The sequence below is a fragment of the Abrus precatorius genome, unplaced genomic scaffold, assembly GCF_003935025.1.
Source record: "Abrus precatorius isolate BTA unplaced genomic scaffold, Abrus_2018 Scaffold9, whole genome shotgun sequence".
In the NCBI taxonomy this organism is placed as follows: Eukaryota; Viridiplantae; Streptophyta; class Magnoliopsida; order Fabales; family Fabaceae; genus Abrus; species Abrus precatorius.
In genome coordinates, this window is record NW_020874439.1 from 23,624,310 (window position 1) to 23,642,062 (window position 17,753).

Here is a 17,753-nt window from a genome sequence, read left to right on the forward strand (position 1 = left end):
ACCACACTTTTGTGTTATATCCATAACTGTAACTGTGACATTGATATTTTCATGAGGAGTAGTTGAACTTAGCCTTTTGTGATCCGAGCTAGTAATTTCCCCCATGTGAAGGTTAGAAGCTATTATTTTCCATTTGAAGACTATTTTACAATGAGATACATTTCTTTAATGTAGATGTAGCATCACACCCAAGGAAGATTTTTCTAGCAAACTTGGGATCTTCAATCTTCTGCTTTGCATTCTGTTGCGCTCAAGTTTGTGGTTTTTGTTGACAATGATGAAATCTCCAGCACAACCAACATATGAGGCAAGTCATTATGATGACTATGGATTGGATTTGCAACAAGACTTTTGCCAGGTACTAAGTACATTATTGTTGGTTTTTAAATTTTAACAGAGTTTGTTGCACTTTATGAACTTGTTTGATAAAGTTTGTGTCAAAAGTAAGAGATTATGTTTGATTTTTGGACAAATATGGTCCAATTGATAAAGTAGCTAAAGAGTAAAGACTTTTGCATTTGATGTTTTATTTTCATTTTTGTTTTGATCTTGCAAGTTCTCTCACTGTTTGGTTCTTTTGTGCTAGTTCTTGGAGGAAGCAAAGCAACATGGAAAGGAAGCAAAACTAAAGAGTTCATCAGTGCACCCGGAAGAATATGGAAAAACAGGATCTGAGAAAGAGAAAAGGGGGAAGAAAACATGGAAAAGTTCTCTGATTTCATGGTGGAAAGCTGAAAAGAAAAGCAAGCATAGAGAAGAACCCACCAAAAAGTCTAAATCAAAGGTCTATGGGAAAAGACATGGCCATTTTTCTGGTCCAATATATAACTCATGCAATGGTTCTGATGTGAAACACTGGCTTCCATCTTCTGGTCCTTTGACAAGTTTGTTCAAACCCACAAAGAGAGAGGAGAATGAGATACCCTATATCTCTCTCCACCAACAAAATAGCCCCCGTGTTGTACAGAACTATGGCCCCCTTTATGTGGTCACTTGACTTGTGTGTCACTAGCATAGTTGCAAATTCTGGTGACACAAGCTTCACTTGGAAAGACGAGTGAATTTGAATTAGTTTTTGAGAGGATATTGGTGGCCAATGTAACAGCTCTTTGTGAGATGAACAATTTCATATTTTTGACTTTGAATATTAGACTATGAGTTGAATGGCTTGTCCTTGGATTTGATTGAGGAAAACAAAAATTCAGAACAAGTCATCTTTGTTCCTTGTTCCACCACAGACTTCAGCTATGTGAATGGTAGTTTTTTTTATCTACTTTAAACAATAAATAATAAAAAAAAAACTAAAAATACATTGTCATTTGATTCTCATTCTCATCCCACCCAATTTCCTGTTAAAATTGAAGAAACTGTCTTCCGCAACCGAGCTTTTTCCTATCATTTTGTTTTTTGTTTTGAGTTGTAGTCTAAGTCATTATCTCCTCCCAAACAGTTTCTTTTTCTCAAAGAAGTTATTACATTGTGCTTTAGCATGTTGGTGGAAAAGGGATTTCTTAGCTGCTAAGGTCTTACAACAAGTTCAGATGCCATTAGGTAACAAAGTGAAAGCACAAAATCAGACAATGGCTTTGCAAAAAAACCATGTTTCGGGGAAGAGTAGAATTAAAATGGCAAATATTATTGATGTAAATTTCTAACATAATTTTTAATCAAATTTTTATTTATTATTTTTTAAAGAAGTAGATAATAAGACTCATAAAAAAAAAGAATTCCACTACTGAGTGTGTAAAAATACTAGTTAAGAAAAATTAATAAAAAAACATTAAAAAATTGTAAATTTTGAATCTAATTAGAATATACTTATAATGTTAAAAAAGTTATACCGTCGTCTAATTATAAATTATCACATTATATAAAATATTAATTTTTTATAATAATATCTTTAAAAGTCATACCCGTTGTGATTTTTAACATGATGATTTTTAATTAATTGACAGTGTAAAAAACCTTTTACACTAATAATGTACTGTAATTGAACTTGTAAAAATAACACAATTATACTAATAATGCTTTTTTATAATTTTTCTACTTATAATTCTTTAATTAATGTTGTAAAGATGTTATTGTTCTCCTTAGAAAAATAATATATAGCCTAAAAATGTATTTTTATTTTTTATAATTTACAAAATTTTAATTTTTTAAAAATCAATTTTAATCTCTATTTTTGTGTATTTAATATTTTTAGTCTCTTTTAGCGTGACATGAACAAATAAAAAAATTAACATGTAATTATTTTTACTTAATTATATCAGACTAAAAATATTAAATTTAAAAATTAGAAACTAAAATTAGTTTTTTTTTTAATTGACAATTTTACAAAAATATATCAACGAAAATATATTTAAGTCATGATGATAGAATCTTTTTAAGACCCCAAATGCCACTCCTTTCCCTTAGCTACTAAACTAGAGGTGTGAATGTGTGATGAACTCTCTTCTAAAGCAGCCACCAAAAAGCAAAGTGATGTGTGTGAATTGATGAACTTCTAACTAGCCCACTGAGGGTAACCATGTGATTGGAGAAGTACCTGTCCCACTAGTCATGAGTTTGAACTATGAAGCACCGACTAACTTTGGAGGCTCAACCAGTACCCAAGAAAATGGGCAAAGCCATTGAAAATCAGCTGAAGAGCAGGAACAGGTTAAGGGGGGTAAAAGTAAAAAGCCATTGGCCATGGGATGCGTGAAAAAGTCAGCATGATTGAGAAAATTTTGGATTTGTGCTTCCCACTATCTAGGCAACCCAACCAAACATTTGTCTTAGACATTAGCTTATCTCCCACTTTCATAGTGAAATGCCTAGAGATTTAATAGTGTTTCTTTAAATATAAAGTTTCAAGGTTATTTTTTTATTTTATCGTTTGTCTAAAAAGTATGTGTTAAAAAACTAAACAAATAAATTGAAAAAAAAACCATATTACAATGACCTGTGAGCTAGCATGGAAGAATCACATTGGTAGTTTCCCTAATATATCCTCTTGTCAGTAATTGCATTTTTGAAAGAAAAAAAATATTAGGTAATTCGGAACTATGCAATTTTAATCTCATGTGTGGAAATTTTACAATTATAAAAAAAAATTGTATACATGTTACTACTGAGTGATATCGTATCAGATTTAAGAAAATTTTGTTCATTCTTAGTAGTGATCTCATCTAGAAATAGAAAACTACACTCTCTACATTAGGATTTGTTTATTTTATTCTGCAAACCACAGTTGCACGATTTTTTTATTATTATTAAAACAATACTTTTCAACTTCCAAGGGTCCATTTTTTTTCTCAAAGCAAAAATTTTCTACCTCGAGCGAAACTCTCGATATGGACAGAAACAAACATGCTCATAATTTGAATAACTTGTGACTTCCATTTCGATTTATTTCATCCTTTATCATTCCATTAAATTCACCATTATATATATTTAAATATAGCAGGAAAATTGCAAGTAAAGAACAAAACTAAAAATTCATCTTGTGTAAAAGAAACTGGGTCAATCTACCCTTTCACTACAAAGAAACATGTCATTTACGTAATATAAATACATTGAACGGTTTGCTTGAAGTGCTTCAACTTCAAGCACAGAGAAAAAAAGAAGAAAAAAGAAAATCATTGTGTAACAATACATTATGTGCACAAGTATTAGAAGGGAAGTAGCATAACTCTGACACTTTTAAGAGCTATCATTCAGAAAGAGGAACTCTCCTAAAATAATTAATGAATACCATTAACAAATATCTATCCCTGCGCTTGTTCCACATCCATAGAACTAGGACTACAAGGACTTAACTTTTTGTCCCTGCTTAAAAGCCTCTTAAATGACCTCAATGTGGCTGCCATTGGTGATTTCACCTCATCTTCAGCACACCTATTCCCTGAAGGAGACAAAGGTGAAGAAGTGAACTCACTTGGTATATCAATTACCAACATTCCATTACACCTACTACGATTAACACTCTCATTAGTTGAAGAAGAAGGTGTGGAAGAAGAACAAGGAGGTTGCTGAGAAGTGCCTTCTTCTGCCAAGGAAACACCAACAGAACTAACTTGTGTCTGATTCCCCCAAACCAACACATTTGTAGGAAAATTTGAAGACTCTAAGCCACTAACGGCAGCTGAATTTTCTTGCTCTGATGACTCATTATTATTATTCACCGAGACATTCTCTTCGGCATTTGAACTACCACTTGGCTTAGAAGATTCAGAGGAGGCAACAGGGTTTCTACAAAGAGGGCAAGTAGAATGGGATTGGAACCACATATCAATGCAATCCACATGAAACCCATGGTTACATTTAGGTAAAAGCCTTGCCTTTTCACCTTGAACAATCTCAGCGAGACACACAGCACATTCCAAACCATCTTTGAATTCCTCTGGCTGAAACACCAACACTGGCAAGGACCTAAGAACTGAAGGGTCAAGCCCAGTTTGGTGATTGCCATAGATGACCGGGTCTTGGCCGGGGGCGAAGACAAACCGGCGCCGGCGCGGGCGCCGGTTGCCGGGTTGAGGAGTAATGTTTTGCTCAATACTCCACCAGAACCATTTTGCATAGAGATGAAGCACAAAGACAAACACAACCACCATGAAGAAGAAGATTATAGCCACCACCATGATCTTCCCAGTAATCGCGACTGTGCCAGATTCACCTAATGAGTCGCTTGATCCTGTCGTTGCACCCATGTTGATAACTTTCCCTTATGTTCTCTCTCTCTTGCAGTTTAAATATAAAAATGGAAGCTTTCTGTTTCAGCTGCAAATTTGAACACACCGCAGAATCAGAATCTCACAAAATGGTCAAAACCCAGATGGAAAATCACTCTGAAAATTCTGGGTTTTGCAGGGAAAATGAAAAGGAAAAAAGGGTAGTGGTGGTTTTTGGAATAAAACTTTGAGTGTTGAAATGGGCATATGAGAATTTGAGAGTGAAAAGAGAAGGGGAAGTTGAGTTTGGATTGTGAATTGGGTTTGGAACACAGAGAAAGGAATAAGAAGTTGTATAGCCTCCAGTTGGGTAGACTTGGACTTTAGAACAAAATGAGAGAAGAAGGTGATGACATTGGAGTCAAATAGTCAATGACTCAATGGTCAGAAAAATGGAAGTTTGAAATTTAATTAATTACCACTATTTAGTTCAAAAATGAGAATAAAATACGTAAATTACATTCACACCCTTTAGATTTAACCAATTATGTTAATCTTTAAGAGGGTATGAGTGTAACTTTATAAGAAAGATGGCTTGAAAATTCTAATATCTAACCCTATTTGTCCTTTAATTCAACCGCTCTTAGACAGGTCACAGGATCTTTCCTTGTATGAAACCATTAGCATTACCTTTACTTTACCTATTAGACTTAGAAATGATTGAGATTTTTCCCCCTTCCCCTTTGACCCGTCTATTGAATTAGCCACTAAAGACTCAGATAGAGATAGTTTAACGTAGAAAATGGGGGTGGGAAAAAGGGTTAAAGCTAAGATGTTGCAATTAATATTTTATTTTAATAATTATTTACTTTTATTTTGATAATTAAGATCAGTAGTAATTATTAAAATAAAATGATGAATTTAGTTGATGAATAGTATTAATATTATTTATAATATTAACTTAAATAAGATTTTCACCTTTAAAAAAATTATGCATTTTTTTTATTTTTAATGTTTTTCTTAAACGAATTATCTATGATATGTTCCCTAATTGAATAATTTCTTTGCAATTTTTTGTTCTTGTCCTTTTTAAATAAGGTATTAATTAAAAGCTTGTAATATTTTGAGAGATCAAATAAAAAAATAAACATAAAAGATCATTTTGTTAAAAAAAATACTGTGAAATTTCAAAAGTTAAGAATAGGAAAACAAATAAAAAATATTTTTTTAAAAAGTCAAAAACTTATTCATGCCTATAATATCACCAATAAATCTTATCTGAAACAAAAATCAACCAACTAATCCATCCAGCAAAATAATCATTCATTGGATTACATAGAAGTAGCTTGCTAATTGTGCAGAATATGTTGTGGTTCGCGAGTTGTTGTTATTTTATTCTCTGGAATGCTGTGCTTGTAGAAATTAAGCTACACTTCACCTAATTTATCGACCTTCAAACTTAAAAGCTTTAAAATTGACCATATTTTTGGATAGTATTAACCATATTCATGACCATTAACATCGCAACATTAATTATATGCTCTAATGACAAGTTTAAAATAAAGAAGTCCTTAATGACTTAAAACTCAAAACTACGCATGTATGACTACTGTCGAACATTCACAAAAATTAAGAAAAGATCACTAATTTAATTAAAATATAGAAAAAAGAACAATGTAGATTATATCATCTCACCCCCTCTCTCCCCTTTTCACTAATTTTTACCTCTCCCTTCTTAATTATCCTTCTTTCACGTTTCTATCTTAATCTCTAATTTTTCAATTTGATCCTTCGTCGTTGTTCTCCCCTCACCTTGCATTTACAACCATATGATATATCTCTTTCCTTGTGTGAAAGCTGCCTTGAAGACTAATTTATGATTATTATTTTAATGCAATAATGAAAAACGAGTCATGATCTTCACTGTATAGACTATTTTAGCATGTAATAGAGATTTTGAATCACATTATTTGCTTTTAAAAAAGTCGACCTCCTGTTAAACTAGACAAACTAAAATACTTTACATTAACTGGTTAATCTTGCAATAAGAAGCCAACTTGACTACAAACTTTCAATGATTAACAAATAATAAACTCAAAATACCAAAAAAAAAAAAAAACAGGTAAACTTAATTTGTTGAAATACAATAAACTTAAAGATCAATCCAAATAAATCCAACGTTTAAGAGAGGTACACAAAAAGATGAAAAAAGAGAGAGTAAAGTAACTTAAAAAAAAATAGAAATAACAAAAAAGAAAGACAATATGTATAATAAGTTTCAATCAAGACATTTTCTTTATAGAGTATATAAAAGGATGAAAAATAAGTTAAGTCATTTGTTAATTAATAGTCTTAGACTTAGTCTATCTTAAGCCTAAAAGAAATTTACATATACGTAGACTGATGTAATATAGATATTTATATCATATTATATCATGAATTAAACGGGGAATTAAGATTGTATACCTAGCACTAGAAAGAATCACTTGTCTTTAATCTCTAATAAAAATATGATAACAACAAATAATGTGAGAACAATTTTTTGATTTGACGATTAAAATTCTACACACGTTTAATAAAATTGTTTGATGAAAAATAGTTTTTATAATGACACTAAATGAGAGTGTAGATCATTCAAACTAGAAAGTTCGGTGATAGTTTCGTCATTTAGCAAGTCAAGTGACATGATTAAATTAACTGATTAGTATATTAATCTACAAATATATAAACCAATAAATTCCAACAACGGTAAACAAAGATCATTAGTAGTTTGTAAAATAAACAAATGAAAAGACAAAATTTAGTTAATGAATTGAAGTTAGTGAAAAGGTAAATACGCTATTAATTGAGGAAAACATGCATTCGGATGAGTGTGGAATCAATTGCAAACAATAATGAAGATTTTCTTGATCTTAATTTATTATTACATGCAGTAACGAAAGAATCGGCTACAAAATGAATGATTGGTATTGAATTGTTCTCTCTTTATTATTGACATGTCATTATGCGAAAATAACAATAGACACAAGGATGTGGCAGTGATAAAGAGAAAGATTAATCAAATCAACCAATATTATCATATGCATAATATGCATGGAGTATGGATTATGATTTATCACATTATCATGCCCATAATATTGATTAAAAATCAGCTAAAAAGGTTGATTAAAACAATCAAATCCCGGTTCTTTAGTTCAAATTTTATTTTTGTTATTAATCAGACTTTGGGTAAAACTTTGCCCGAAGTCCCTTGTATTTGTTTTCTCATATATGTTTTGTCATTGCATCTACTAAAGTCTATAATTGGAGGTCAAGAAAAAAAGCATATCATTGTTCTCCCATTGTCAAACTTCTTTAGCTCCTTTTTTGTTCCCATGAATTCTATTGGACAGCTATATTTAGTACGGATATTGATGAAAAATATTTTGTTGGCTTTTTAGATTCCAACCTCTTTTATGTGAGAAGGAAACAGTAAATGTCAGTAATTATATAATTTAATATATTGATAATATTAATGTTATTATTTTGAATGAAAAATGTTGTATATTAACTTTAATTTAAACTTATGATTGATATAAACTGAACATCTAATTTTAACATTTTGTTTGAATAAAAAAATTCTTTAAGTTATGGATGATATATTGCATATCCTGAAAATTCCCACAAATAATGTGGAATATAGCCTTGAGTATGATCTTTAGAGTTTACTGTTAATGGAGTGAGACCTGGGGATGGGTACCATTATACCAGCAATTATAGCCATTTTAAGCGCGTTTTTTGGCCCTGATTTGGTGCTAGGTTGAAACAATAAATAGATTTAAAAATCTATACTTGGACAAAATGATTCATCCTCCTCATTATGACAATCGATTGTATAAATTTAACTTTTTCAATGAGCTGTTAATCTTTTCTGTTTTCATGTTTCTCAATTTTATTTTTTAGAATGAAGCAAAAATTGAATATCTTGTGCATTACTATTGTTCTTTTAAATTTACTTTTTAAAAAAAAAATTGAAACAGATAGTTGAAAAACAATTTGAGCTTGACATTTTTTATAAATAAAAAGATAAGAATAACACATGTTATTATTCCCTACAAAAGGATGTCAAACTAAGAATAGCACATATTATTCTAGGTAAAAAATAAGTATATTAAGTGATTGATTGAATTTTACATAATTACATGTTAATGATTCACAATGGACCAAAATCTCAATGCATTTCCAGTTATTCGTTGTAGTTTAGAATAATAAGAACAAGGCCTGATTCCTTATATAAAAGCCCATACTCATAATGTCCTGCTTGTGAGACCAAAAATATGTCTTGCATGGCAGAGAATTAAAAAATAACTATGGAATGAAAGATTGGACGTGCCAAAGGCCTGAATAAGCGATTGATTTTTTTCACCCTTTCTTGCTTGTGGTCTACGCAGTTCACATGCATTGCATTGCTATATTAAGGCATTCGTGGAAAATATGACAAAATGATCACATATTACAAGATGTGGATTAATAACACTAACCCACCCTGTCTAGAATGATAGGACATTCTGCTCTTTTTATATAAATTATCTACATAGGATAGGCTTATGTGTACACACTCTCAATGTTTTGAAAGATCAAACTAAGTATTGAGGCAATTGAATCAAAATGATTGGAATTGGGAGGAAGTGTTGAAAGATAGGTCTTAGATTAGTTGTAAATAAAGGAGTATATAAACACAATTTTATACTTTATAGTATGATCACACTTCTTTATGAATGCACACAGATTGAAGATAACAAAACCATATCAGAGTATATATTATCAATTATTAATTTATAAACACTTGAACAGTATCACTATTTTTTTTCCTTATTCATTGCATCACTCATCGCATTTAAAACTTTTCTTTCGTCTCTTTCTATCTCTTTATGAGTCTATGAAACATTTTTAAGTGTCGATTTGAATCTTAGTATGCTATATTCTCTTGTATTAGAACCTTCTAAAGTTTCTCTGCTACCATTTCTCTTTCTTGGGGTGAAGAATAAACTTTGTTGACTGGAATGACGCTTTAATCAAATCGCTCCTTAAAGTTGGTTTTGAACTTTGGATGCAATTCTACATCCACAAAATTTTCTAGGAAGATAACAGAGGATGTAGCTTTTGATTCAGATCAATGGCCATGAGCACGAAAACAACTTATTGTGTAGATTTTGGTGAGAAGCAATGATATAAGGATATTCTAAATAGAAAATATATACACTTCATTGAATTATAACAGATAAAATACCCAATTTTACTAATTTTCTAAAGCAGGAATAAGAATTACAAATAACATTTCCCAGAATAAGCTACCCCATAATTTTCAAAGTTCCCAAATCTGATTAAAACCAATTGCTTAGCAAGATAAAAATTGCACTGAACTAAATGTGATTAGGAAGAATTGCACATTTCCCAGGGCTAAACATGCAACAACACAAAATAATAACAATTGACATGAATGGTACTAATCCTGATATACCAATTTGTATATTACATACATAGTTACATACAAGTAAAGGAATAAAGAGAAGTGTCAACGAATCAAGGGAAAACTCTCAGTGGTGCTAGATGGAAGTGTCAAGTAGAAAAGAGTTACCAATAGATCAGACAAACTCTGCACGAGATTAATCATAGATTCTCTCAAGTTTTTCACCTGTTTAAGTTGATTATGAGGAATATGGTCAGTGATTTTGTTCCTACAAAGAGGGCACGTGGGGTGGTTCTTCAACCAAGCACCAATGCAATCAGCATGATATCTGTGTTTGCATACTGGAAGAGACCGAACCTTTTCCCCTTTATAAATTTGGCATAGACACACTGAACAATAATCGCTTTCACCCTCTTCATTATCCTTCACTGTTGCAGCATAACTATAATGATCATAGAGTTTATGCAGCCTTTGAATCATGTAGTTTTGAAATGATTTAGCCACAAAAACAATGGCTGTGAGGAAGGAGAGAATGGTACTCATGTTGCCTCCTCTTGTTGTTGGAGTATAGAGAAATGACAAGAGATGTAGGATTTCAATTGCCCATTTTCTTATATGATATGTCAAGTAATCTTCAGGCCCCAGCTAGTAGTTTGTTTTAAGGAAATAAAATTGAAGAATATTCCAACTTGGTGGTTAGGCTTATGGAGATGCATCATGTGTGGCTACATGTTACCCAATTCATGGAATTTTAGGATAAGTAATTATTATTATCTTTTGCTCTTTATGCAGTGAAATAGAGGTTGAGGGCTTGTTGTGCGCAACAAAAATAAATCCTTGTACATTTAAATGTTGTATTAAAGATGTATTAAAATTATTATTATTATTATTTGTTTTCAAATGACTCTTGTATCTAAGAATATTTAATCTCATGATAGGTTTCTTTATCTTTTTTTCTCTTTTTTCTTTAAACTATATTTATGACATATATGCTTGTTTTAGTAGAACAGAAGATTACTCAAAAGTCAAAGCCCTTACCAACTTCCATTTTGCTTCTGTAATATTGCCATAGTAGAAGAAACAATTATCAAAGCCGTTATGGGTGAGTCAATAGGGAAGACATGTAAATCAGAAGTGATGCCAATTTTGAAACTTCTAAATCTTGGAAATATAAAATGACTTCACATATTATAATTTATTTATTTGTATTATTTCATTTCTTCTAAATCATTTAAACAAAGATCAAAACATTGGGAGAATATGTTAATTCTAGGTAGAGTTTTGATGTAGCCTTGGAGTTGGAGGTAGGTTGAAAGTTTCACAAACCCATTCAAACATTTGACTTTTCTGGGTTACGTAAGGATTCATTCTCGAATTATGTAAGATTGAAATTACATGTTCTCTGTGTCCTTTCTTTTCCTTCAAATTTAAAGTTACATACTAAAAACAATCTACCCTTTTCTTGAATAATCATATTCTTTCCCTTAATTATAATTTTTTTAAGCGTTATTTTTCAGTTAAAGAAACGTAAAAAAGAACGAGATGAGATAATTCTCAATGCACCACAATTAATGAGTTGGAGACTTTCTTTAAGTATAACTTTGCAAGTCTTGGAAAGATTTTAATGCAATGTTTCTTGTTTGAGAAATTTACCAACTATAATAACCTTCTCATTAAGAAGTAAACATTAAAAAAAAGTTAAAGGAAATGAAAAATATTAATTAACATCCAAATCAGGAATCATCGATTTTTGATCCCATGAGAAAAATCATTTCTTTTTACCCTTTCAGATTTATGTTAGTATGCTGATCTCAAAATTAACATATGATTTCTTTTTCTCTCTAACATGAACTAAAAATTAAAAAAGAATGATGAATTAATCTTTATCTTTCTTTCTAGAAGACGCCGTAAAGCATTATAAGATACTCATACAAGTTTTATTAATCTTTTATCTTCCTTGTAGTGAAATGTAATTGACTTGTATCTCATTAATTTCCTCTCTAATTTTCTATGGGATGCCCACACTTTCTATTGGACCAAACAGGATTTGAACGAGTTTCTTCAACATGGATACAACTCCTTGGAACCTCAATTCAAGTTCACGTTGTGTTTTCTATTGAATTCCAAACTTTCTGGGTGGATGAACCATCACCAAGGCACCAAACATATCTAGTTAAATAAATAATATGTCAAATTACTATTAAACATAGTACTATGGTTGACTACAAACAACTGTTCATGGGCATTCACCACCTTTAAATATGGAAAATATTTCTTAAATTTTCCCTTTTTCTTCGATAGATGAGATTTTAGAAAAATTATAGGAATATGAGAAACTTTTAAAATGACATCTTTAGAGCATGTTTGTTTGCATTTTTAATTTTTTTTAAAAACAAATTGATATTTTTATATTTTAAATTTAAAAATATATATTAATTATTTGTTATAATTTTTAGTTGTTCAATTTCTATATCTTTATGTTTGTATCAAAAATACCGTCGATGATTTTTAAGTTTTATATTTATGTAAATTTCTTTTCAAAATCTTTTATTTTAATATATAATATTTTCAAATCTCATTTAAATTAATAATCTCTCTTAAAGTTAACATGTAACCTAAATAATGTTTTAAAATTTGTTATGCTATTAACTTATATAGAAGTAAAATATTTTTTTTCTTTTCACACATTAGTTTTTTTTATAAAGACAAATGTGATAATGTCCAAGAAATAAATTTAATAATATTTTTTAAAAAATGATGCAATATTGTGTTTATTACAAAGTCGTTTTAGTCTTCACGATAGAACATGGCATTTTAAAAAAATACATATGAAAAGTGAGTTACTTTTGTTCTTTGTTGAAGGTTGAACGAGAAACACACTCTTATTTGAAGGTTGGAAATTGGAAGAGAAGTCTGCGCAGCAAAACCGGCTTTATTTTTCATATCTACATACCACATCTCAATATTAATAAAATTATTAAAATATTACATTGTTTTATATTTTGAAATAAAAATAATGTGAATTCAATTTATATATTATTAGATTATTAAATTTTGCAATTTTGTATATGATCAATTAAGTGATAGATTTTTTTAAATTTTAAAAATCAAAATCATATTATTATTGTTGTTTTCTTTTTGTAAATTCAATAAAATTTTATGATCGGACTAATTTTTTTATTTGAAAACACAATTATTCCATCATAACATTAAGTGTTGGTGAATAGCACGTATTTGAAGTTTAGTTTATTAAATTAATTACAAGGAAATAATCATCATATGAAAATTATCACTGCCATTAAAAATCCAGCTCATGGAGACATATTTTTGCTTCACAGAGATAAAATTTGAACACTGAAAATGTATAAACAACCAAATTCTTATTCAATATTTAAAATTATATTTTTTTATACACAGAGACTTAAACTTAATATTTAAGATGAATCGTTTGTCACTCCAACTAATTTAAGTGACTTAAAATTCTCTTTAATAATATATATTTTATTTAATAAAAAAATATTTAAAATTATATTAAATAATATTGTGACGAATATTTCAACTAAGCATTCAACGCCGGTTAAATGTTTAATAGTAAAATTGATTTCATTTGATTTAAAGTAATATATGATAATGCTATAATTATGATAACTGAAAATAATTAAAAGATATAATGATTAAAATATCGTCACGTAGCATGTTCCACTTTGTTAGAATATTAGTTTATACGATGTAATGTCGACCCACATAAAATATAATAATGAGTTTTTATTTATTTATAATAATCTATTCCATTCATCACGGTCACCTGTGGACCCGTCATTAATTAATACGAAAGAGTCACCATTAATATGAAATTGTGTGATTATGATAACATACACAATCTCTTAATATATATCCCGTGATTAAGAAAATATCTAGAAAATACAGTGACTGATTTTCATCAATAAAAAAAATTAGTGACACCCACATGACATATTATAATAGTTATGAATACAACGAGAACGCGTATGCGACTTTTACTAATTTTTTAAGCTTAATTAGTTGTAATTTAAATGGCATTAATAGTGGTGCACTTTCTTTGGTAATTATTTAGTTAAAAAGTATTTTTCAGAATAATTATTTTAGTAATTAGTATTAAATAATTTTAAAAATGGAACGTTAACAATACTTTTTTTAATAAATTTTTTATTATTGGTTAAATTTATTAAAAATAAAAAATATTAATTAAAAATAGAACACATATAATTTTTAATAAATTTTAATTAATAATAAATGATGTATTATAAAAAATTATGTTATTAGCCGTACTCATTTTAAAAAGTTATAACTTTCGTAACATTGATTAATTTTTATGTATACACTTAGACGTTACACATTGAATGACGTGAACGTGTTCGAGAGAGATCTTCGTGTGGCGTTTTTAGGAGAGACAATGAGATGGCATGATCTGCCATCTATTATCCCCTTTTTTCATTTCGCTATATTTACAATTTCGATTTTTTTATTTAAATAATACAAATTTAAAAATTATTTTCAAAAATAAAATTAATTAAAAATTATTTCTTTATGATTTTTTTTTATCACACTAGCTGTATCATACTTTTATGGTTAATATCATTTTTATTATAATTATTTTTTAAAATCATATCACATTTGAGATCGATACTCATTCTAAATTCTATTAACGACACGTGATATATGACAACTTAAGTACCAGATTGAGAAAGACACTATTTTATTATTTAAAAATTATTTAAAATTGTAAATTTTTAAAAATGTTTAAAATTATAAATATAAAAACAATTAAAATTATCTTTAGTAATAATTAATACTAAAATTAAAATAAATATCTTATAATTTATAATAATATTTTTAAAATTTATAATTTTAATAAGTTAGATAATTATAAGCTTAACTATTATTTTTATGCATACTATGTTAATTAAACTTATTTTAAATAATTTTTTTTATCAAAAATTAATACTATAATTAAAATTAAATTTCTATTATTCCTAATTTTATTTTAAATTTTTTAATTTTATAACTCAATTAATTATAAATTTAATTTATAATTTTATAAAAAATATGTCAGTTAAACTTATTCACAACTTATTTTTTTATTAATAATTAATATTATAATTAAAATTAAATTTTTATATTTTTAATTTTGTCTTTTAAAATTTATAATCGTAAATATTTTTAATTTTAAATTTAAATTTAAACATTTTTTAAATTAATATATTTAAATATTTTAAATTTATAATTTTTCTGCACATACCACATGTTATTATCAAGATGAATATTAACATGAAATATGTAATATTTTAAAAAATAATAATAAAAAATAGTATCGTCTATAAAAACTCAATACATCAAGTAACGTGATAAAAAAAAGTCTAAATAAAAAAATAAATTTTCATTAATCTTATTTTTAAAAATATTTTTAAAATTGTATTATTTAAATAAAAAGTCTACAATTTCTCTTGAATTTTTTCAAAGTTATTATTTAATTACATATTTTCAATAATTCCATTAAGTTTCTTAACTCTTTTTTAATCCTTTTATGATGATGTACATAGAGAAAATTTTTAACTTGATAGAAAGTTTTTTAAATAATCAAAGGTTTACCTTTTAAATAAGCTAGTAAACTTAATTTTATATGTAGATTAGTCGATTTAAATATTAAAATAAAATCAATATATTTTAATAGCTTGAAGGTGGCCTTTTCCAAATGAATAGACTTAAAAAAAACTTACACTTAACTTATTTAATAAATAATTTTGTCCTATGCTAAACTTATTTAATAAGATAATGAAATTAGTAAAAAAACTAAATAAATTTTATTTTTTAAAATTTTAAAGAAATTAAATAAAAGAACTACTTAAAAATATATGCATTATATTTACTTATAAAAAATGATTTATTTTTATATCAATTTTTTATTAAAATTTATAAAAAATTTAACCAAACTAAAGGATCACGCTGAGTACAATAAAAATGTTAAACTTACATTTAGGTCGTTGCTATGGTACAATTGAACATTTTTTCTTCATTTCTTGTAGGGTACATTCTAGTCTGGCGCACTCATTTGTGATTGCAAATTGCAATCATTTCTGCATAGCAAAAATGGGTAACCTATTGATAGGTATGTGTTAGCTCCACCAGTCTTACGTGTGTAGCTTAACATGTTATATTAATAGACGTGCAAGATTTCTCATAATATTATATAATAAAGTGAGTTGGAAATAAAGAGATTATTTTTCTTCTCATAAAAATAAATAAATTGAATTCTTTGACTCAACAATGGATGCGTTTGATTATTTGAAATGATGTTGTTTCTTTGAAGCCACGTTAACACTTAGGTAAAGCAGGGACCAGAGCACGTGCACATAATGAATCTTATTGATTGAAGCAAGTTTTTATTTGTTTATGGATGATTGTTAAAATGCCTATGATGTTTTAAGGTTGGATAGAGAGGTACTTAGAATTTTTTCTTTCATTGTAAATCCCTTTTCAAATAATTTGATTCCATTTTAAGCATCTCTGTTAAACAATTCAAACTAAAGGCGATGTATGATTAGTGGGGATAATCATAGTGTGTTAATATTTTCATTATTTAATTGGAGCATGTTTCATTCACTGTTTTACTGGAATCCGAATCCTCTACATTTTTTTACATAGAAAACACATTGGTAGATTAAGTTTAGTTTATTGTGGACCACAGACACTGACACAGTCAATGCTACCCCTTACTAGTGTGTGTAGTTGTGATTTTACCCTTTCGATTTCACTTTATATAAAATTTAACCTTGAGAAACTCTTTCCGTACCGTGATGTCAACGTTTCCTTTCCCCTTTGGGATTATCTTCCAATTCCTCTATGAATGCTTTGAAAGAATTGAGCTTTGGATTGTGCCAAAAAAGGTACTCAAACCCAGATAAGTCCCATGAAGATAACTATCCTAATTTGGCTATAATATATCACACTTCAACAATAGAAAAGCACGACTAGAAAGAAATTCACCGTTTAAATTCCAAGGGCAGGGTAATAAAATTATTGCCTCTTAAATACTATGCCAATATCAATGTGTTTTAGTGACCATGCATCTTAAAACCCAGGATAGTTATAAAGAACATTTGCCATTTTGCCTCTTCTCTTCCCAACAGATTACGTTTAAAAGAAGAACTTCATTAAGAACTTATAGTTTATAAGATCTTTAATTGTCAATTAATATTTGGTTAGAAAGGGACAAGCCAGAGAAAATAAATATTTTATGTGTCATGTATTACTTGATTATCAAGTCACCACTTTTTTAGATAAATATTACAAAAAATTGGTGAAAAATAGCGAACGAGACAAGTTGAATGGTTGAAGACAAAAGAAAATTGCTCATTTGCTCCTGTTTTAATATGAATATTAGACTTGAACTGACCCATTTCTGATAGATTGGAAAAAATGACAACATATATCAAATTAACCCCTTTAAATTTGAATATTACACCCAAACTAACCCGCACTTGATCTAGCAAACTAAGTTAGCATTTTTAGGCCTTTAGTTATCTTGTCAGATAATTGAAAATGAGAGATGACAACTTGATCTGCTCCTGCTTTGCTCTGCAGCTGCTCTCTGATCTTGCTTTGTTCATAAA

At 28.5% G+C, this 17,753-nt stretch overlaps 3 protein-coding genes across 3 annotated transcripts; 1 reads left to right on the plus strand and 2 right to left on the minus strand.

Moving 5' to 3' along the window:
* Positions 1-200: 200 nt before the first annotated feature.
* On the plus strand, positions 201-997 carry LOC113851060. Its single transcript, XM_027481548.1, has 2 exons — positions 201-358; positions 587-997. The coding sequence occupies exons 1-2, from the start codon at positions 275-277 to the stop codon at positions 995-997; spliced, it is 495 nt and encodes a 164-aa protein (XP_027337349.1). The 5' UTR covers positions 201-274.
* A 2,673-nt stretch (positions 998-3,670) lies between these two features.
* Positions 3,671-4,991, minus strand: LOC113850880 (RING-H2 finger protein ATL60-like). The gene has a single exon (XM_027481404.1). It carries the CDS (start codon positions 4,692-4,694, stop codon positions 3,750-3,752), a length of 945 nt encoding a protein of 314 aa, XP_027337205.1. The 5' UTR covers positions 4,695-4,991; the 3' UTR covers positions 3,671-3,749.
* Positions 4,992-10,209: 5,218 nt separating this feature from the next.
* Positions 10,210-10,647, minus strand: LOC113851062 (E3 ubiquitin-protein ligase RNF181-like). The gene has a single exon (XM_027481549.1). The coding sequence runs from the start codon at positions 10,645-10,647 to the stop codon at positions 10,210-10,212; it is 438 nt and encodes a 145-aa protein (XP_027337350.1).
* Positions 10,648-17,753: the final 7,106 nt, after the last annotated feature.